This window comes from Hypanus sabinus, chromosome 4 (assembly GCF_030144855.1).
Source record: "Hypanus sabinus isolate sHypSab1 chromosome 4, sHypSab1.hap1, whole genome shotgun sequence".
In the NCBI taxonomy this organism is placed as follows: Eukaryota; Metazoa; Chordata; class Chondrichthyes; order Myliobatiformes; family Dasyatidae; genus Hypanus; species Hypanus sabinus.
Window position 1 is genome coordinate 115172962 of NC_082709.1, and position 22989 is coordinate 115195950.

A 22989-nucleotide genomic window follows, 5' to 3' on the forward strand; every position below is an offset into this window, starting at 1 on the left:
GTAATGAATTTCAATGATGGTATGCAGCTAAAATAAAGAAATATTATACTTTAGCTAATAAACTTTAATGATGTGTAAGGTTATTAACTTAAATTGTTTAAGTTACTTTGATGCTAGTACCTACATACCTACAGCAAACACATACCTACATTATTTTGCCACATAGCTGAGGTAGTACTTTGTAAGTGCAATACAAGGTCATGGGTTCAAATCCCATTCCAGACTTCTGCATGTAGTCTAGACTGAAACATCAGCATAATGCTAAAGGAGTGTACTTCTGGAGATGCCATTTTTAATTGAAACATTACACCGAGGCCTTATCTTCTCTCTCAGATGCATGTAAAAGGGGCATTCTCTCAGTACCAAGGCTTAGATTTATCCATTAACCACTACCTACAGTAAATCTGGTATCTTTGGAACTATATTAGATGATACTTCAACAATGCTCCATTAGCTGAGAAAAGAGAAAAGCACCTTGATAATATAAGAGGAACTATTATATACCCACATTCTTTGGGGGGGGGGTTAGAATTCAGAATGCTTCCTCTACATAGAATTTTGAAGCTTGTTCTGCGTCTTGCATCGTCTGTGTAGGTAGACCATGAATGTTTGTCAGAACCACCTTTAGAGCTTGTTGAAATTCTGCAACAATACTGAAACAGACCCATAAAACTGGCAGGTGGATCAAGAAAGCAAAATCATTTATTATTATATCCTGATAAAAGTTAATGTAAAAAATTGGAATACTTTTCTAGCACGGGAACTGCTCTTTAAATGTTTTCAAATACAATCAATCAATTGCATTTCATGACAAATTTAAAAGTTAATTTTATTAATTGCCATAACAAAGCTACAGTGTAAAAATGTTTTATTATAAATAGGTTCCTTCTGAATACAGGTGACCCTTGGCTATTTTCTCCCACTTTCGATCTTGACTAAGAGATATGATGATACTTTGAAAAGTCCATGCAAACATGGGAATGAGCTAACCCTACAGCACAAATGAGAACTTTTAACTCATACTTAGGAGATAAACAAAAGATGTTTGTTTCATAAGATATCACAGTATACATTTACTAGAACTGATATGAAGCTGGACTATGCTTGTTAAAACTGTAGGTGGATCATAAATTAAATAATTGACTGATATTATTGATTTTATTTCATATTAATTTTATTTGGAGATACAGCACAGAAGGGGCCATTTCAGCTCAACAAGCCACACCACCCAGCAACCCACTTATTTACCCTGGCCTAATTTTACAATGAGCAATTAATGTACTAACCAGTACATCTCTGGACCGTGGGAGGAAACCGGAGCAATGGGAGGAAACCCACTTGTTCCCGGGCAGGTGATACAAGCTTCTTGCTGGAATTGAATTCTGAACTCCGACAGCCTAAGCTATGGTAACGTCATGCTGACCACTGGTGGAAGCTGGGACAAAGACGACATCATTTCTTGGTGACGACTATCAAACTCATGTCATTTCACGCAGACAGTCAATAAGCACAATATAATTGCATTGACCTTATATATAAAACCAATAAAATATATTTTGAAATTTAAATAAAATGTGACTATCATCCCTCAGGGCAACACTAGGTTAAACTATGTGCTCAATAGCCCTGATAAGCAGCAGACAGGTTCTGGCATTGAAGTGAATTACTATCAGTGAACATTTGACATAGATTACCAAATACAGGGCTCAATTAGTTGTGAGAAAGCACTTGTAAAAGTTACTGAGCACAGGCTATGGAAATGACAGTCTTCTGATACATGCCAAGACAGTGCCCAGGCTGATCAATGGATCCTGCCACACTGCAGACAGGAATTCCCTTCCATTCCGTTTTCCTGATGGAGATACCATCATTCAGAGAGCACAGGCAGACAGGTCAGTAAACCACAAGTTGATTACAGTAAATCTCAGTTCTAATTTGGGGGTGCACTAGGATTATAATTTATTGCTGAAAATACAAAACTATTGTTAACTTCCTAACTGCACCTGCCACTGCACATAGCAACAGTTAGCAGATGAACGTGGTACAAAGACATCAGGCTGCTGTGGATTAATTCATCCTGCTTTTATGTAAGTGCTGAATGAAGTCAGCGACCCACCCCACCGCAGCAAGGCAACTCAACTTAGGACATAAACATCAAATCTCTCGGTTGCATTCTCTTTCTGTTACCATGGAGTATGAATCCCATTTTGATCTCCTACCTCTGACCTCCAAACTATGTAAGACTGGCTATCGGGCTGGTGTGGTTTCTTCTGTAGCCACTTCCTTGGCGAGAAGAAGGTATTGCTGGCCAGGTTCTGACCCTGGTTCCTGGGGAGGAAGGAGAGATCCCAGGCGGCAGTTCTTTTTACACTCCCCCTCTGGTCGTATTCGTTGCAGATGTTAGTGGAGAAGGATTTCTCTAGGGAAGTACGGGGGCTGGTGGCGCCACTTCCCGCGGAGCAGTGCCTGTACCTCAGCGACCGGGAGCTGGCCAAGCTCTCGGCCGAGCTGAGGGGAGACGTGGGGCTGTTGGCGCTCGAGTATTTGGAGCGCAGGCTGGTACACCCCAGGACATGAAAGTCATCCTGCGCCAGTTCGGTATCGGTCGCGTAGCCTCGGGTAATAGCGGAGTCTAAACTTCGGGTCTGGCGCAATTTCCTTTTGGATACAGTCTTGGCCGATGGCGAGGAGCAAAATAAAACGGCATTCAACCATCCTCCGCCGCCGCCGCCGCCGCCCCCACCTTGAAATAGACCTTGTGTCGACATCTTCGGAGCAAGTTTGCTCTCCTCTCGGATAGCGGCGCTTGACTTGCGGCGGTGTTCTGTGCTTTGAAGGGGGAAGGGGGGAACTCAGGTTGTTCGGAGACTAGGTCTGCTGAAGGAGCAAACCGGTCCGGGGTCCTGGCGACCTGACACTCTCATCTTCGAAGGAGACAGATCCCGGAGAGGCGGAAAGACACTTGCACGCGGTGACTGAAATTGACACGGGCGAATCTGGAACTGAAGCTGACAAGGGGAGGGGAGAGCCCGAGCCAGCGACACCAACTCACATCCGCACCGCTCAAACTTGGCAAACCATTCACCCTCTTAACCCTCGCGCAACTGCACAGACGCCGTGTCAGAAAATGTTCGATCGATATTTAAACCCTAAACCAAGTCCATGAAAACGTAACAAAACTGGTGGGGGACTCGAGAGGTCACCTCGTTTCAGGGATCAGCGGAAACGTGAAGGAAGCAACAGCGAAGACATTTGTGTAACCTGCTCATTTTAAAGCGTTTTCCTTGTTTTTTGGAGCCGCCGAGGCAGCAGCAAGCATTAAACTGATAATGAACAGGTAGCTTGCCTCTGGCTGCTGTCTGTCGACAAAAACCGGCTGGTTTAAAACGCCCTTTTCAAAATGGACTGAGCAACTTGAAATACTGCCCCGCGAAAAGTACCACATTGGGATGTTAGCTCAGAAATCCCTGCGGTGATGTTTCAGACTTCTGTGTCAGAAGCAGGGACCCAAGCACTGAGCTGTACCTGAAACCGATCAGGACTGGAGACCAGATATGAACAGCTTACCAATACAGGAAAATGACAAGCTAAGCGAATTAAATGGAGAGGGGTATTAGCGAAAGAGTGGACACGTGAGAACTGAAATTACAGAGAGGCGAAAACACATTTCAGATAGAAATAACCGTTTGTTTTCGCCCTTAAATGGCTACTCATGAGACCAGCGAGGAGGTTAGAAAGTACAAATCTATGAAATCGGAGAAGATCCCTTCGAGTAGATGCGTTAAATCCGAGATGATGTTTTTCGCATGTGGAGTTATAGTGGGAGTTTAAAGGACTCATTTTCACCTACTGCAGAGTTGAAAAAAAGATTTACTATAATCCTGAAGGAATTTTTGCTTCTGATGATCTTTTGGGGTTGGGACTCCCATAAAAAATTGCACAATTTTCCATTATTTGCCATTGTTTTTAAGTATCCATGGATATGCATTCACTAAGCTAAGCTGTAATAATCAACCGTTTTACTGCCAACATCACACACTTTTTTCTTGCAACAACCTTGAGTTTATTAACCCCCAAATATCATGCAGATCATATTCTCATGAATCCCGTGCAACACACTTGCACAAATGTCCACTCGTTTGTTTTACGCATCTCTACTAAATCACATGATGAAACAACTTCAAGCTGGTCAAATCATTCCTTCAGCAATAGTGTACGTCCACTATAAAATGGTTTGAGGAAGAGAATTCGATGATGATAATGTTCCCATGTTCCAGGTGCCCTTTTCATAACTTAGAATCCTTCGCAACATACTCAATAACGTGGAGTGTAACCGAAGAAGCTGAGGGAGTAGACATTTAGACCAGTGGCTAGCTGCTGAAGAAGAATCACCCTGGCACTGTTTCATGGATTTGTGCGTGGAAGGTCATGTTTGACAAATCTTACTGAATTTTTTGAAGAGGTTACGAGGAAAGTTGACGAGGGTAAAGCTGTGGATGTTGTCTATAAGGACTTCAGTAAGGCCTTTGAATTTCTTTACTCAGAGAGTGGTAGCTGTGTGGAACGAGCTTCCAGTAGAAGTGGTAGCAGCAGGTTCGGTATTGTCATTTAAAGTAAAATTGGATAGGTATATGGACAGGAAAGGAATGGAGGGTTATGGGCTGAGTGCAGGTCGGTGGGACTAGGTGAGAGTAAGCATTCGGCACGGACTAGAAGGGCCGAAATGGCCTGTTTCCGTGCTGTAATTGTTATATGGTTATATAGTTATGTGTTGTTGGTGATGCCCAAGCTGCACAATTGGCAAATATTGAATTACTCTACTGGCTTTTCATTTGAAGTTCAAGTTCATTGTCATTCAATTGTATACCATCGAATGAAATAACGTTCCCTCAGACCAAGGTGCACAACACAGTACACCTAACTCTCACACAAAATGCACAAGGTAATATTACCATGAACAAATTAACAAATGATAAGGTGCATTTAGGAAACAAGTCAAAAAGTAAACAGTATGACACCTCTGGCTCCTCGTGTGTGATGAGACCTGGGTGATGACAGGGAGTCCAGTGGTGTCACATTCTGGGTGAAGACACTGTTTCCCATTCTAACAGTCCTCGTCCTCTTACTTCAGTACCTCCTGCCTGATAATTGGGGGGGGGGGTGAGTGGTCAAAGTGATTATTGGATGGATGGGAGGGGTTACTGAAAATGCTAAGGGCCTGCCTATGCAACACTCCTGATAAATATCGCAGATGGGTGGAAAAGATCTTCTCAGCATTCGTGGCAATCTTTTGTCGAGTTTTGTGTCAGATGCCTTGCAATTTCCATACAAGACAATGACACATCTGGTCGGGACACTATCAATGGTGCTCCTGTAAAAATTGGTTAGAAAGGAGAAGGCTCCCTTCAATCTCTTCAGCAAGTGGAGACATTGCTGAGCTTTCTAAGCTAGCATTGGTGTTGAGAAACCAGGTGAGATTGTCTGTTATACTCACTCCCAAATACTTGGTGCTCTTAACTCTCTCCATGGAGGAGCTATTTATGTACAGTGAGGAGTGATTTTGAAGAAGAGTCATTCCTTCATTGGAATGCACCTAGCTTTTCACTTATTCCAGTGAACATTGTATTTATATCAGGTTCATGACCAATAATAGACTAGAGGTTGATGGTGGATCTCTAAAAAGATTGTGTTAATGTGGAGATGTCTATGTCCCATCCTACTTATCCAGTAGTCACTGCATGGTGCCATTTCCAGCCAAAGCGTGCATGTTGACCAATCTTTGATGTGCATGAGCATTCACTGCGTCATTTAATGACAAATTTGAAATGTTTTTAACCACAGACATTCTGCAATTAATAATGACTGGAAATGTTATGCCATGAATATATGAGCTATTTATAAATGAACATGAAAATCGGTGCATTATGTAAATGAGAACACAGTCCATAGATCAGATGAAACACTGCATTTATTTAGCTCCTTTTCTGATCTAAGGGTGCCCCTTCAGTAATGGATCTGCCTTTGAGGTTTATTTGTTTAACACTTGTATTGTAACTGTGCTTATTACTGAATTCAGACTACTGATGTATGATTTGTTTTCATGCACTCTGTAAGTGAGATAAGAAAGCTAATTCAATGCTCCTCTGAATGAGGTGCAGTCATTGTTGTTACCGATGCAAATAATACAATTTGCCCTCAATGCTCATCTGCTTAACTAAGAGATCATTGTCAGCCAGGATACCAGGGGAACTCACCTGCCTATCCTTGAGTATTTGCACTAAATACTCATTAAATTGATTCATTAAATTCAGTCATATTGATCAACAATTTTACATAAGATTAATTTATTGGAAGTTTTACAATAAGCATTTCAAAACATTTTACACGATTCATCCCTGAGGCCTGGTGAAGACTTATTAAACAAACACTTAGTCTGGACAAAGACAATCAGAATCCAATTTTGCCTCCTGGTTTACTTTACATTTCTGTTGCTAATAACTCTATAGCTATAAATATTTCAGAATACTTTCTGACTTTCCGACACTGAACCAAGTCTGCTGCTATAGGACTAAGGCTGTTTTTTCAATCAAAATATTCAGCTGGAAGATTAGAGAACAAAAAAGAGCCAAAACATTTTACAATAATCACGTAGCTGGGGAACAACAATCTGCACGTACAATTAAGAACAAAATCTGTAATAAGTCAAGCCCTTGTTAAAATGTTTGCTTCCTATGAGAGTACTACAGGAAGGAGAAAATTGCTGATAAACAAAACTAACAAGCAGTTTGTTATCATTGTCCTAAAGCAGTGGAAAATGGAAACTAGTATGTCATTGTTTATATCTCAGTGTTCATCTACTATTTATCTCATGTTGATGCGACTTTTTAAGTACCCATGCAGACTATGAAATTGCATTTTTATGTTTTGATCAAAATTTGAATTATGGATGAAAGCTATTTTTGGCTATTGTAAATCTGAATAAACAATGAAATAGTAATTATACTTGAATCTATTGGATGATGTAACCACTTCAATGGTTTTGTAATGACTCCACTATAGAAACAGACTAAAATCTAAATCTGTTTAGGGCTTCTCTAGTAGCTTTACAGTTAAATATTTGTCCTATTTAGCAACTATTGAAAACAGATAACGAGTCACCAGATTTACTGTTTTACATGTAAAAAAATCATATAAATTTTATCAGCTGATTAATAAGCATATAAAAGCCACGATTAACAGGGCACTGATGATGTCTCCTTGTATGCTGACGAAATATTTGCAAGTTGCCAAGATCAGAGAACAACTCAGCCCAACCATTTAGATTTTATATATTTATCAGTATAATTTTTATGGTATTACTCACAATTTTGATATTATTAAGTATTTCTGTATTATTTTGATACCTCATTTATTCCTTTTGATTTCCTCTGAACTTTGGTATTGGACAAAAACTGGAATGGATACCACTATAGTGTGATTGTGTATCTATGTTCTGATAACCATAAAACTAAGTATAGGGAAACATTAATTTAATGCCTAATGCCTGTGGATGTAAGAACAAGGCAAGGCAGCACAACATTGCAGTGAATAGAACCGCTAGCTTATTGCTCTAGTGACCCAGGACTGTGTGCTCAGCCCACTGCTGTTCATGCTGCTGACGCATGACCGCACTGCTAGATCCAGTGCAAACTGAACCAAGTTCACTGTTGACACAGAAGTGGTTGGACTCATCAACAGCGGTGATGAGACGACAGACAGAGGAGGAGGTAGAGCGGCTGGTAGAAAGGTGCAAGAACAGGGACTTGAGTCTCAGTGTGGACAAGACCAAAGAGATGATTGTGGACTTCAGGAAGGTGCAGGCTGATCACTCCTCTCTGCACATACAGGGCTTCTCCATGGAAAGAGTTAGGAGCACCAAGTTTCTAAGAGTGCATATGATGGATGGTCTCGCCTGCCCGTTCTGTCAACTCAGCTCTTTGGTCAAGAAAGCACAGCAGTGTCTCCACTGCCTGGGGATATTAAGGTGAGTGAGGGTCCCCCCTCCCACCCCATTTTGACCAATTTTTACAGGAGCACCACTGAGAGTTTCCTGAGTGGCTGCAACACCATCACCCACTGGAGATATTTATCAGAAACACTAAGTACACAGGGCCCTCAGCATAGTCGGTGATCCCTCCCTTCTATCCAATAATCTTTTTGACCCATTACCATCAGGCAAGAGGTGGCATTAGGGCAAGAACCATTGGGATGGGCAACACCTCCTTCCCCGTAAGACTGCTGAACTCCCTGCCACAGCCTGGGTCTCATTACGTACAGTATGAAGCACCAGTAGCGTAATACTATTTTCTATTTCAACTTGCATCATATGAACATTATTATTTATTAATTTATTGGTGGCAATATTACTTTATGTGTTATGTGTGTGAGATATATGTACCATGTTGTGCACCTTTACTTTGAGGAACATTGTTTCATTTGGCCGTATACATGTGTATGGTTGAATGACAATAAGCTGAACGTGAACTTGGTTCAACCGTGACCTCTGGTGTTGTCTGCATGGAATTTGCATGTCCTTTCCCCAACATGTGGTTTTCCCTGGGTGCTCTGGTAACCTCCAACTTTCCAAAGATATGTTGCATAGTAGGTAAATTGGCTACTTTAAGGTGCCTTTACTAAGATCTAGAATCTGATAGTGATGGAGTGGTAGGGAGAGAAATAGAATTAATATTGGATTAATGTCAAATTGGTACTTAATGGTTAGCATATTCTCAGTGGGCCAAAGGGTCTGTTTTCCAGTCTGTATGTTTTATGACTGACTCTACAGAGCTTGCTTCCTAAAATTAGGCCCTGTCCCTTCAGGCATGAAATCAAAATCAAATCAAATCAAAATCAGGTTTAATTATCATTCAACCATACATGAACAAGCTGAATGAAACAGCATTCTTCTGGGGCCAATGTGCAAAACATACACAGTACTTTCAAGATAGTCAGCACACATACAGTCACAAAAAAAATATACATAGCCAAAGTCCCTGAGCGACATGTCCCGCAAATTGATGGTGCAGTCACGCAATCCGCCTTGTCCTTCCACTGGTCGAATACTGGAGGAAAACACCAATTAGAGAGGCCAGTCCCCCCACCAAACATGGACACCACACTACACCGCCTCTTCATACAACAGAAAGAAGACATCTGAAACTCTCCATTGTGGATGCTATAGCAAATGAGGACTTCAAAGCTGTGTCTTATTGAAACAAGGGTATCAAGGAATATGGAGCGAAAGCATTTGGTAGGATCGAGGAAGACACTGATCAGCTGTATCCAAGTTGTTCAGGAGGCTTAAGGGACTGAACGAACTGGAGTTCTAGTGGAGTCTTCCTTGCAGTTCCTCTGTCTGTCTGGTGGTGAAAATGGACTCCAGAGTACATGTTATTTTTTTAATCTATAAGAACATAAGACAGTAAATTGGAGCTCAAGATTACCATACATAGCCTCAAGCTTCTATGATACTCAAAAAGAGTACAGCTGAACTCGACTCTTCTGACTGTATTCTGTAACAATTGATTCTAGCCTCAATCTTGAAAGTTTTTAATGACTAATCTCTACAGCTTTCTATGGTGGAAAGTTCCAAAGACTCATGACCCTCTAAAGGGAAAAAAAAATCCTCCTTTTCCCAATTTAAAAGGCAGAGCCTTAATCTGAAATTATCACCCTTTGTTCTAGGTTCCCTTTTGTGGAAAAATGTCTCTGTCTACCATCCAGTTCCTCAGAATTCATATATGATTCACCAGAATACCTCTCATTCTTCTAAACTTCAATGGGTATACTCTCAACCTGCTCAACCTTTCTTCAGAGGGCAGTCTCTTCATTCCTGTAATCAACCTAGTGAACCTTCCCTGAACTGCCCGCAATGCAATCTCTAAAGTCTTGGCTGTGAGTCAGCTGGCAGTTTTCCTGCCTCACAGTCAAAGAGCCATGTGCTCGAGTCTCATTCTAGAGTCTACAGCACACAATCTATGACTGCAGTACAGAGGAGGTGCTATGTGAATACAGGAGGCATTTTCCCGATGAAATATCAAGAGGCAGTTATAAGTCTTAGTAAGGAAAGAATGCTGGTCGATGGTTGTCTCTGTAATTGTAAACCAGTGGCCAGTAGTGTACAAGAGAGATCAGTGCCGGGACTCATGCTGCTTTTCATATCTATTGTGAATATAACAGGTATAATCAGTAAGTTTAATGATGTCATGAAAATTAATGGTGCTGTTGACAGCATGGAGAGAAGCCTTCAGCTACAGAATGATATTGATGATGAAGATAATGAAGAGGCGGAGTGGAGTAATGATGGTACTAAACAGTGACTCCTTTGCTTCCATATTCAGGAACAGCTCCATTTCCAACTTCAATACCTTTATTTTTCCCTTTTGGTTCTTTGTGAGAACGGGACCCGTTCTCGGGGTTTCATAATCGGCCATTGTTGTACAGCATGCCAAGAGCTTGGCCTAAGAGTCCAGCTGGGATTTGGAAGCCTAGGATCTCAGAGCTCTGGAGACAGGCAGATTGAGGGTCGGTGTCACGGCAGGAGACCCAAGTGCAATCGGGGGGAGTCAAAATATCTACAGCTGGGTGCCCAGCCACCCAAGATCTTTGAGATCTTCAGGCACAAACCTCAAAAAAAGCAATGTGACGGTCTTTTAACATTGTAAACCAGTGAGTTGCTTGTTATGTCTCCCCGCTCACTGGGAAAACGGAGACTCCTCCTTCGCCCTTATTAAGGAGAGAGAGAGAGCCTGTGGTATATCGCCTACCAGGTGAAACACAAAGTCTTTGGCTTAGCTGCCAGTCTGTGTCTTTGCTGTTGCTTTGCTCACACTTGAGTGCTCTGTGGCAGGTGCCGATGTTTTTTTTTGCTGGTGGGGGGGAGAGGGATTGTTGCTTGCTGCCGCCTACATGCAGGAGGGAGGGGAGCTGGGGGGGACTTTGGAGTACTAACATTTGACTGTCGTTCATTCTTTGGGGCACTCCTCTGTTCCATGAATGGTTGTGAAGAAAAAGCATTTCAGTATGTATATTGTATACATTTCTCTGACATTAAATTGGACCTTTGAAACTTTGGTGAGACAATAAAATAGCAGATTAAATGTAATCCTGCAATACATTAGTTATAGCATTGCTGAGACTAGAATATACAGAGTGAATAGTTGGACCCCAGGTGTACCAAGGAGTCTTTGTGTCTTGATTCCTGAAGACAGTAACTCTGTAGATAAGGTGCTCAGGAAGTCACGCAGGACATTTGTTTTCATAAACCAGGGCCTGGAATATAAGAACAAAGAGGTGATGATGCAATTATGTGAACCATTAGCTAGGCACAGCTGCAGAACCTGACCATTTCTGGATGTCTCAACATCAGAATGAAGGTGCAGAAGTACTTTACCAGGATGCTGCCTGGGGTGAAGCCTCTCAGCTGCCCTGTACATTATATTAGTTATTTTCTAGAGGTAGAGGAGGCTGGAATTGATTGAGATATTTAAGATTATGAAAGGCATAAGTAGGACAAATGGTGAGAAATGTTTCTGCTATACACAGGAGTCTATAACTAGAGAACATATGTTTAAGTTTAGAAGATGTTGAGAACCTTTATTTACCCAAAAGCCATTTTAATCTGAAGTGCGCGACCAGGAGATGTCTCACAACATTTAAGAAGTATTTAGATTTGCACAGGAAACACAGGATGTTAATAACAATGAGCCAGTGCAGGAAAATGGGATTAATATAGCTCAGTATCTTATGGCCAGTGTGGTGATGAGTAGCATACTATATGATAACATGATTCTACAACAGCTGAACCACAAGAACCACTAATGTCTGCTGATAGTTAAGACAGCTTTTCCACAAGCATATCAGACTAAATCCTATATTTTGGGTCACCTTCTCAAAGATATTACTGGCTCTTTTGCATAAGACATTGGTGTGATCCCTCATCTGAGAGACTGCAGAGTGATTCCAAGTACAAATCAGAATCAGAAGCTGGTTTAATATCACCGGTATATGTTCTGAAATTTGTTAACTTTGCGACAGCAGTACAAAGGAACACATGATAATATAGGGAAAAACTGTGAATTACAGTAAGTATATAGATAATAAATAAATAAGTAGTGCAAAAACAGAAATAAAAAAAGTAGTGAAGTAATGTTTCTGGGTTCAATGTCTGTTTAAAAATGACGAATTAAGAAGCACCAGATTATCTAATAACTTCTGTTATTAAAAATAAATTCTGGACATGTGAGGGGGGAGTCATCAGATTGCCTTAAGGTTCAAATTGGTTTATTAAAATGGCCTTCAGGGAAGCAAAATAATATTTCATATTTCTCATTTTTTACTTACAAAGGAGGCCTTTTGGCTCATCAAAACCATACCACCTCTCCGAGCAATGGCATTACTGTTCCTCACCTGCCCACCTACTCCACTCTAATTCACCTGCCACATTCTACACTAGATGTCATGTACAGCAGTCAATACACCTTTGGAAAGTTGGAGGAAACCAGAACAGCTGAGGGAAACACGAATGGTCACTGGAGAACATGCTAACTTCATGCAGAGTCAGGAAGTGACTTCACAAGCTGGAGTTGTAGAGAGAAGCACTGAGTCACAATGTCACCCAAAGCACGATTCATTCACACACATCAGAAGGGTTGACTATTGTACAGAAGAAATATAGAAAGCTATAACTGCATCATTCTATACAGGAGACACAGAGGCAAGGTAAAAAGGCAGATAAAACTAAAAGAAGATTAAAATATGATCTGACATGCACAAGCAAATCCAGATATTTACCCTGCATTTCAGAACAGAATAAAGAGCACTGCAACATTGATTGCTTCTTAGCGGCCTAATGAAACACCTTGATTGGTTAGCAAACTCCTAGCTAGCTAAACTAGCAGAGCCTGCGTGTGTAATTGGGTAGAAGTGCTGCTTGATATCGACAATAAATACCAACCTTGTCAGCAATGCCAAAACCCACAGAAGTAATTAAAGAGCCTGAAATTACAGACAAATATATTTCAAAGCCAATTCCAGCTAATGCAATGAAAAATTAATAAACTGTCTGGGAAACTATAATTTTTGGGGCAAAATTATTTCATCTGATTGGGGGCAGTTTTATAAATTCTAAGATATTTGGCACAGGATGAACTGTGTGACAATGTTTCCTGGCCAGGTTGTTTAAAATTTACATACCTTGACTTTCAGCTAGGTTTAGCAGTCATTTTGATCTGTTTTAGTTTTTTTTAGGCAACAGAAATATTCAGCAAGAATGCCAAATACTGATATAGTTTCTTTCATCTTCCCCCCCACCCCACCCTGAATTCTAATCTTTCATGTTTCATTCTTTGGAGTTCCCTCCTTAAATACCCTCCATTGCTTCACGTCCTTTAAGACCCTGCTGAAACCCACCTGTTCGAAAATGTTTTTGACACAAAGTCACATTCCTAGCTGTACTATTAGATTGTGTCTTAATGGAATGCTTCATGATATGTTTCTATGTTAGAGATGATATAAATGCAAATTTACTGCTAAATATGCAATATTTCTGTAATAGGACACATAAATTTCATCCAATGTGCCCAGCAGGATTGTAGTAAGTCTGAGTTAGGCGCTCATTGTGTGGCCTGTTCTACTTTGATCTCCACTTACAAACCACAGAGACACAGAGCAGGCTATCAGTCCCACAGCCAACCGAGCCTGCATTTACCATCAAGCATTACACTAACCTATTTTTATTTTTCCCAGGCTCTACCATGCACCTACAGGAGGAGCAGGTTACCTGACAAATTTACTTATTCCCCAGCCAGGACTCATTTTCGACCGCTGCTGATCCCAGCCTCTGTGAAGCCTTTGCAAATAGACTGGTCCTATCTCTCTTGAGCTCTAAGAGAGAGGTGCTGTATTTACTGTGGAGACATTATCAGCCTTCTTTTCCCAGCTGCTGGGAAATTTCCAGGACCGTCCAGCGTAGGGAGGGCTGTGATGGTTCAACTCCCTCCAGGGTGGTGATCTTTGTGTCCCTTTCATGGGGAGACCAAAAACATTCCTTAGATGCCTTTATTGACTCCAGTACAGCTGAGAATTTTTTGGACCCAGACAGGTCCGGAAGATTGAAAATCCCCTTTTTGCGTCTCAACCAGGCCCTGTTTTTGAGACCTTTGGTGCCAGGGTAGGTCAACCATCAAACATCCCTGCTCAAGCTCAAGATTGGCCAGCACGTGGATTCAATCCAGCTCCATCTCAAATACCACTCTTTCTGGGTCATCCCTGGCTCTCATCCCACAACTAGAGAGTCAATTGGACTTCTGACATTGCTCTGCACTGGTTAAACCAGTGCAAAAGAAAATACTTCCCAAAGGGGCCTAAGACTACCTCCAACATGCCTCCTGACTTCCCTGCTGGACCTTCCACCTCTACCCCCAGTTCATCTAATTTTTCTGGAGTACCTCCACAATATTCAGACCTGCTGGAGATCTTCAGCAAGAAAAAGGCCACCACTCTACCACCTTACCAGGACTACGACTACGCCATCTATCTGCTACCAAGTAGTGCTCTTTGGGGACAGACACACTCTCTATTAGCCCCAGAGAGAAATGTTACATCCAGGAAGCTCTGGTAACTGAGTTTATTCAACTCCCCACATCACCCGCTGGAGCTGGGTTTTTCTCCATCACCAAGAAAGGTGGTGGACTAAGACTCTGGAATACAGGGCTAAGTAAGATCACTGTCACAAACCTGTACCCTTTCCCTCTCATGAACATAGTCTTTTAGATTCTCCAGGTGTCTACAATATTTACCAAATTGGACCTCTGTAGTGCCTACAACCTAATCTGCATTTACAAGGAAGATGAATGAAAAACAGCATTCAACATACCCATGAATACCTTTCGGGTTGGTAAACATTTCTGCAGTATTTCAAGCCTTCATCAATGACGTGCTCCAGGAGATGCAACACTATTTCACCTTTGTTTACCTGGACGATATACTCATTTTCTCCCAGTCCACTCAGGAACATGTCCAGCAGGTTCTACAACAGTTTCTCGAGAATCAACTATTCATTATGCTCAAGAAGAACGAATTCCATGTATCCACCGTCTCCCTCCTTGGGTTTGTTTTATCTAATGGCAACTTATAAATGGACCCCAATAAGACCCAGGCCATGCGATATTTGCTGCAACCCACTTCTGTGAAAGAAATCCAGCGGTTTCTAGGTTTTACCAACTTTTACTGACAGTTCATCCGCAACTTCAGTTCCGTAGCAGCACAGTTCAACAACCTCACAAAGAAATCTACTGTGCCCTTCCACTGGATCACAGAGGCCAAGGCAGCTCTTGCAGAGTTAAAGCAAAGGTTCACGTCCACATCTATCCTTGTTCCATCAGACCCGGACTTACCTTTTGAGGTGCAGGTTGATGCATCTGACATGGGAGTAGATGCCATCTTGTCCCACCAACCTGCCTCAGACCACAAACTGCATCCCTGTGCCTTCTACTCAAAACATCTTTCTCCTGTGGAGGAAAACTATGACATCAGGAATTGTTGACCGTTAAACTGGCACAGCAGGAGTGGAGGCAGTGGTTGGAGGGGTCCAAACATCTGTTTGTGGTATGGACCAACCACAGACACCAAGCCTACTTCCAGGATGTGAAAAGCCTGAATTCCAAGCAGGCATGCTGGTCCCTATTCTTTAGTAGGTTTAACTTCCTTATTACTTACCACTCAAGGTCAAAAAGATCCCAAAAAAAATCAAATGCCCTCGCTCGACTGTTTGAAGCACCTAACTGGGAAGAGAACCTCTAAACTACAATTCCCAGCTCTAGAATGGCGGCACCTATCCACTGGAACATAGACTTGATAGTGTGCAGAGCCCAAGAGCAACATGGGGCAGATCTAGTCCTGCTAGATGTATCTTTGTTCCTGAACCTGCTCATTCAGAGGTGCTCAACTGGGAATACACTTTGAACCTGGATGGACACCAAGGGGTGGCTTTTACCCTAGAGTTTGTCAAGAGACATTACTGGTGGCCAGACAGAACTAAACATGTCTGGGAATATGTCTTAGCATGTGATGTCTGCAAGTAAAGAACCCCAACCACAGCCTCAAGATTTGCTTCAGCTTCTCATTAGTGCTCGTCCTTGGTCCCACATTTCTATGAACTTTGTCACTGGTCTTCTGGCATCTTGAGGTAATACAGTAACCATGGTGTTCATAGACTTATTCTCCAAGGCATAGCATTTTGTACCCTTCCCCAAGCTCATGTTACAGCACATCTTCAGGATTCACAATTTTCCCCAGGACATCGTCTCTGATCCCGGCTCCTAGTTTGCCTCTAGGTTTCGGAAAGCCTTTTGTGAGCTCACTGGGGCCTCTGCCAGTCTGGCACCCATGTTCCATCTGCAGATCAATGGGAAAATCAAGAGGGTGAACCAGGACCTAGAGAGAACACTCAAATAGCTAGCCTTGGGGAATCCTACCAGCTGGAATGACAACCTGATCTGGGCAGAGCTTGCGCTCAACACTCCCCTGCACTCATCTGTCAGGATGATCCCTTTGGTTACAATCCTCCACTGTTGCTGGAAGAAGAAGCGGAGTTGGGGGTTCCATTAGTGGACCAGCTGGTCCAGAATTGTCGCGAGAAATGGGACCAGCATTCTTCCTGGTCAGCAGGTCTGGTTCTCACCTAGATATCTCCCCATGTAGGTTGAATCCAGAAAATTGGCCCCTTGTTACATCAGTCCATTCAAAATCCTGTGATGTGTCAACCTAGTTACCTATCCTTTCCAACTCACGAGCAGCATGCAGATTCACCCCACATTCCACATATCCTGCATCAAGGCCTTAAGAGCCAGCTCCTTGGTTCCAGTTCCCAAACCTCCTCTGCCTCCCAGAGTTGTGGAGGGACAATCCGGCTACACAGTCCAGGGACTTTTGGACACCTGCATTGACTGAGCTAAAAGGCAGTATCTCAAGGATTGGGAGGGATATGGCACAGAAGAAAGAAGCTATATTCCTTCGTAGGACATCCTGGTCCCTACCTTGAAAGAGGACTTTCACCAGTGCCATCCTGATCACCCTGGGCCATCGGGAGCGCACCATAGGAGGGCAAGGTTCTGTCATGTGCCCTACTGAACAGTGGCAGGCATCTAAGTTTTGGCACTCAAATTACCTGGAGCATGGTTAACTGGTGCTGTCCATTTAAGACTCAGGTGACTAATGATTGCCTGCCACATTCCTTCATGGAAAGTGTGTACTTAAAGGGCATGTGCTACACACTCAGTGCTCAATCATAGGAGTCCCATTTCTAGTATTACTGTTTATGAGTTTGCCTTTGGATTCTGTTTTTATTGTTGTTCTTTGTCCACCATCATCCATAGCTCTATCATTACTGTCAATGTTTAGGGAGATTGTAAACTGGAATGTGAATGTAGTCCATGCTTAAAAATAAGACTTCTCATACTGTATTTTAATTAAAGTTATTGATCTGTGACCCCTGTCTGACCAACTGAGTGACATATGATGTTTTTGCCACTGGTGTTATTAACTGCCTAACAGGAACTTTGTCTTTTTGTGTGTTTTCTCCTAGCTGTCAGTCTGTGGTTTTGTAATGTGCTCATTTGTTTTTATACCCCATATACTCCTGTCCCTGCTCTACCCTGGCCCCTGTAATACTGAGTACTCTGCCTCACCTGTTTCTAATTATTACCTGTCTGTATTGCTGCCACCTGTGTCTCACTGTGCTCCACCTATCCTCTGCCTCTCTGTTTGTTGCTCAGAGTCTGTGTTTTCACCTGTTTGTTGCCAGAATTGTGCTAGTAAGTTTTCCTGAGCCTTTCCAGCATTTGTATCTGAACTCTGTCTAAATATTGACTCTGCCTGTTTCCTGATTCTGGTTTTTTGGATTTCTCTGGAACTTTAAATCTCTGCCTGAACTTTGACGCTGACTTTGTTGCCTCTCTGGATTTGCTACTCAAGAAATAACACAGTGTGCACAGTACTTGGTCTGTGATTGGGACCCTGCTTCAACATCCTGACAGACTTGACATAGCACCACTTTGAGCTACCAATTCTACATTCCTAGGTAAGGTCAGGTGCTGACACAGGCTGCTACCTTCCACCAAGTATGTTTTGTCATTGTCTGAGGAAAGTGATAAATACCTAACCATCTTTGAACACCATGTTTGCGATATGTTCAGCAGGCCAGACATTGGTTAGGGGTTTTGAGCACTAAAGTACCATATCCTCTTACAGACTCATAGAACTATGACTTAGCGCAGAAACGGGCCCAACTAGCCTTGACAGACCAAATCATCCAGCTAAGCTAGTCCCAGATGCATGCATTTGGCCCATATTCCTCTAAATAATTCCTACTCGTGTAATTGTTTAAATATGCTTTAAATGTTATAATTATATCTACCTCTACTACTTACTCTGGCAATATGATATTGAATAATCTGGAGTAAGATTTCCAGTCAATGGTGCTTTCAGAAGTTGGGTTTTCCACGTGATATAGAATTTTAATTCCTTAGCTGTAAGTAGATGGTCAGCTTCCACTCGTGTGCAAAGGGCCACAGAGTAGACAGCAGAATGGCTGATGTCTTGAGAAGCCAATTTTTCAGAAAGCAGACCATGGCGCGCATTCTACCTGGAGGTCAGTGACCAGTGGTGTTCTGTAGGGATCTGTCTGCGACCACTGCTCTTTGTAATTTTTATAAATGACTGGGATGAAGAAGTGGAGGTACATATCAGTAAGTTTGCAGATGACACAAAGCTTGGTGGTGTTTTGGATAGTGTAGAAGGTTGTTGCAGGTTACAATGCAAAATTGATAAGATGCTGAGCTGAGAAGTGACAGATGAAGTTAAATCCAGATAACTGTGAGGTGATACAATTTGGAAGGTTAAGCTTGAAGACAGAATACAGGGTTAATGGTAGGATTCTTAGCAGTGTGGAAGAACGCAGGGATCTTTGGGGGTCGACATCCATAGATCCCTCAAAGTTGCCATGCTAATTGATAGGGTGGTTAAGAAGGTATGTGGTGTGTTGGTCTCCATTAGTTGGGGAAATGAGTTCAAGAACCATGAGGTGGTTGCAGTACTACAAAACTCTGTTTGGACCACACGTAGAATTCTGCATTCAGTTCTGGTGGATCATTATAGAAAGGATGTGGAAGCCTTGGAGAGGGTGCAGAGGGGATTTAACAGGATGCTGCCTTATCTTATGAGGATAGGTTGAGCGAGCTAGGGCTTTTTTCTTTGGAGCAAAGGAGGATGAGATGGGACTTGATAGAGGTATACAAGATGATAGGAGACATTGAGAGAGTAGACAGCCAGTACCTTTTTTCCCATGCTGAAAATGTCTAATGTGAGAGGGTATAACTTTAAGGTGATTGGAAGGACGTATACGGGGGACGTCGGTCTGTTTATTTTACAGAATGGTCTGCACATGGAATGTGCTACCAGCGATGATGGTCAAGACAGATGTATTAGAGACTTTTTGTCCTTTAGATAGGCACATGGATGAAAGAGCTTTGCAAGGGGAGGAGGGAAGCATTAGCTTGGTCTTGGAGTAGATTATAAGGTTGGCACAACATCATGGGGCAAGGAGCTTGCACTGTGCTGTCATGTTCTATGCTCTCCAATGTAATAGCTGGAGTCCATGGGATTTTGAAACCCGATCTTGAGTGCAGGGAATGAGGTGGATGCTGTCTAATTCCCAAAGGAGCTCTAATCCCTGGCCAGGGATATTCTGCTAGGGACATGTAGACTTGCTGAGATGCAGCTAGGGGCAGAGGTAGAGATAGGTAATCTGAAAAGTTCTTGTGCTTCCGAATCCACAAGGATCGCGGTATTGAAGACACCTGCTCCCTTTAACGATACACTCCATTCAGCTGTGAGATCTCACGAAGCCTGCAGAACCCAAATGGCCAGGGTTAAAACTGCCAATCTGTTAAAATCTTTCATTTGCCAACCCACCTCCTGAGTGTGCACTGGTAGCCTTTCGATTTTCACTTCTGTTTGTGAAATACTGCAGAATGCAAATCCGTTACACTTCCAACATTATATTTAAGACAAAAAATAATAGTTTGACTCTGGAATGTTGCAGATCGTAGGAGGCTATGCAACATGCTACATAAATGCAAGGTCTGCATTTTAATTCACTAAAGAAAATAATACTTCCTAAGAGGTCAAATCAATTTCCAATCATATATATCGATGGGGCACTATTTCAAGTGAGTTTTTTTGCACCAGTGCCTTATTTTGCCGATATGACTTTAAGTTAGTTTAGCCTTCTAACTTCAGATGGTTCTTTTTTGGTTGTAACGGTAGACAGATCTTCAAAGAAAATGAGCGCTTCATCTGTGATTCTTTCTGTGTTTGTTTCTGACTGCTAACTGATTAAGTCGTACAATGGAAAAGCATATTAGATATTTTTATCTTTAACTCACAAATCCTGATCCAAACATAACATTTGTTAAGGAGCCAATTAGATTTGACAGGAATCTGCCGTGTAGCGAGGACTTGTTGTTTTCATTCTGCAAAGAAAAGCTTTTTAAACTTTTTTTGTAAATTAAAAGAGCTGCAAAGTGCTGCACTCTTCATTGTCAGCATGTTCTGTAATATTCAATTCCACAACCTTTTTAGGAAAAAGTATGTGAATTAAATATTTTTCTTTCTGGGGATAGTTCCTCCCTATCCTGAATAGAACTGTATTAAAACAGAATGGTGTGGTGAACTTTACAATTTTTTGCCAAGTTTTTTGAAATGCGAGCATACTTTCAAGACCAACACTTGTAAGACACATCGAGGTTCCCTGAAAATATGGTACAACTGGTGGAGCTTTTTCTTAAACCATTCTAAACAACCAATGTAAACATTCGTGCAAAATGATACAGAGCCACTGTAAAGAGAATTTCCCTTATTTTCATTTTGCTCACCCCCAATCACCATTCTATGTTAAACAGAAAATATTCAATTAGATTCAATCTCTGAACAGTTCTAAGGTTATTATAGTCATTGGAAATTGCCATACTAGAGTAATAAAAACCATCATTTTCTGCCCCTGATGAAGCGAATAAAAATTAGGCTCAAAACACAAATCCCACAAACAAATGGTTTCATGCAGAGATTTTATATGGAAAACCCTGTAAAGTTAGTAGGAATCAGCTCCCTCTTTGCTTGGAGTGTAGATGTAAGATTTTCTAAATGATAATACAACCATCAACCATTAGCAAGCATTCCTATATTACCAGAAAGGGTCATATAACTGTGATGTCAATTGGACATATTTCTTTCCAGCCAAAATCACAACAAACAGTCCTCCAAAGTTGGTTGCTGGCTGGACGCTGAGTGAATACTGCTCTCCCCCACTTGCTGACTGTGATAGTTCCTCCTACTCCTCATCTGCACTCCCACCACTCAATGTCAAAGCTGAAGACTTCAGCTCCTAAACATAGATCTATCAGAGACAACAAGTGTTGTCTAAGTTTTTTGGCTCCACTTACATTGCTCCTTAACTGCTCAAAGCAGCTATTAAACTCATGTGCCCACTTTTGCAAATCAACTCTAGTTCTAGTTAAGTATTAGGCTTACCTTGTGAGAGTATATTTTTTTTCTAGATTTTCTATTGAGCCCTTTGCAGTTTGGATTCCAGGAATCCAGCACTCAAAGTCAATTTAGTCTACCAAAAGAGAAGTAAGTAAATAGATAAATCATCCCTTAATCTATTGCAAGCTGCACAGTTCTTGTGTAAGATCTTGATGCTTTGAAACCTAATGCATTTTAGGCATTTATCTAATAGTTATACAAACTTGGGACTCATGAATGGCACAGGTATTGGGGAAGCATATTCAGTATTGTACAGAATCAATTTTACAGCTTCCAAAGACACGATTCTTCACAAGCGTGAAGACCCATAAAGTATTATGTCAATGAGATCCATCCTAAACAAAGCAACCACTTGCATTATAAACCAGAAAAAAAAGTTCTAACAAGTGTCACACAATAATTCTTTCCTTTGCTAGAGTGTATTGAACTGTGACCGCATTTGGACCATGGGAACATGAGAGGATTTAAACTAATTTCGGAGGGAGATTGGAACCAGAGTGATAGGGCTGAGGATGGGGCAGGGTCGACAAGCAGATGCAGTGTGTAGTGAGACTATTAGGAAGGACAGGCAGATGATAAAACAAAAATGCAGTCAGTGGGATGAATTGCATTGTAACATGGGGACAACATGGGAAAAGAGTGACAAATTCAGAACTGAAGGAGGTAGATTTGAATGCATGCAGTATCTGAATAAGGTGTATTCTTTTAGCACAGTTAGAAATTAGCAGTTATGATCTTCACTGAATCATAACTGAAAGAAGATTATAGTTGGGAGCTTAGAATCCAAGGGTACACATTGTATTGAAAGGACATCATTGGAAGAACCTAACTTGCAAGCAAGCCTCTACTCAGGAGCAGTTTTTTTCCTCCACAAATGCTTAATGCAAAATATATAACCACGAAGCATTAGTTACAGACCATCAATAAACTAACCATTGGCATGCTCCGTCACCAGGCAGTGCAGGCAATTTAATTTCTGTTATGATAACCAATTAACTGTTTGATAAGTATATAAAAGCCAAGCATTCTGTGGACACACCACAAGTGAACAGCATACTGATGATGTCTCCTTGATTCACCAAAATATTTGCAAATAGATTGCCATGATCAGAGATCACCTCAACCCAACCATCAACCACCGAGCTACACATTTTCTGAGATATTGCCATCTCAAAATCTCCCTTATCAGCGCCCTTTGGATCTCACCCTTCATTCTTCTAAACTCCAAGGAATACAGACCCAAACTATCCAGCCTCTCTTGATCAGACAACACTCTTACCCAATGAATTAGCTTTTAGACAGTCTCCAATGGGGACGAAAACTGCACAGCAGTAGGCGTCATCAACA

General features: G+C 41.7%; 1 protein-coding gene across 1 annotated transcript in view; it reads right to left on the reverse strand.

The window, feature by feature from the left end:
• The window catches only part of LOC132393124 (rho GTPase-activating protein 6-like), a 532445-nt gene extending 527321 nt beyond the window's left edge, over positions 1 to 5124 (reverse strand). Inside the window, exon 1 of the mRNA XM_059967953.1 lies at positions 2220 to 5124. Within this exon, the coding sequence (XP_059823936.1) occupies positions 2220 to 2768 (549 nt within the window). The 5' untranslated portion in view covers positions 2769 to 5124. The remainder of the gene's footprint in view (positions 1 to 2219) is intronic.
• Positions 5125 to 22989: the final 17865 nt, after the last annotated feature.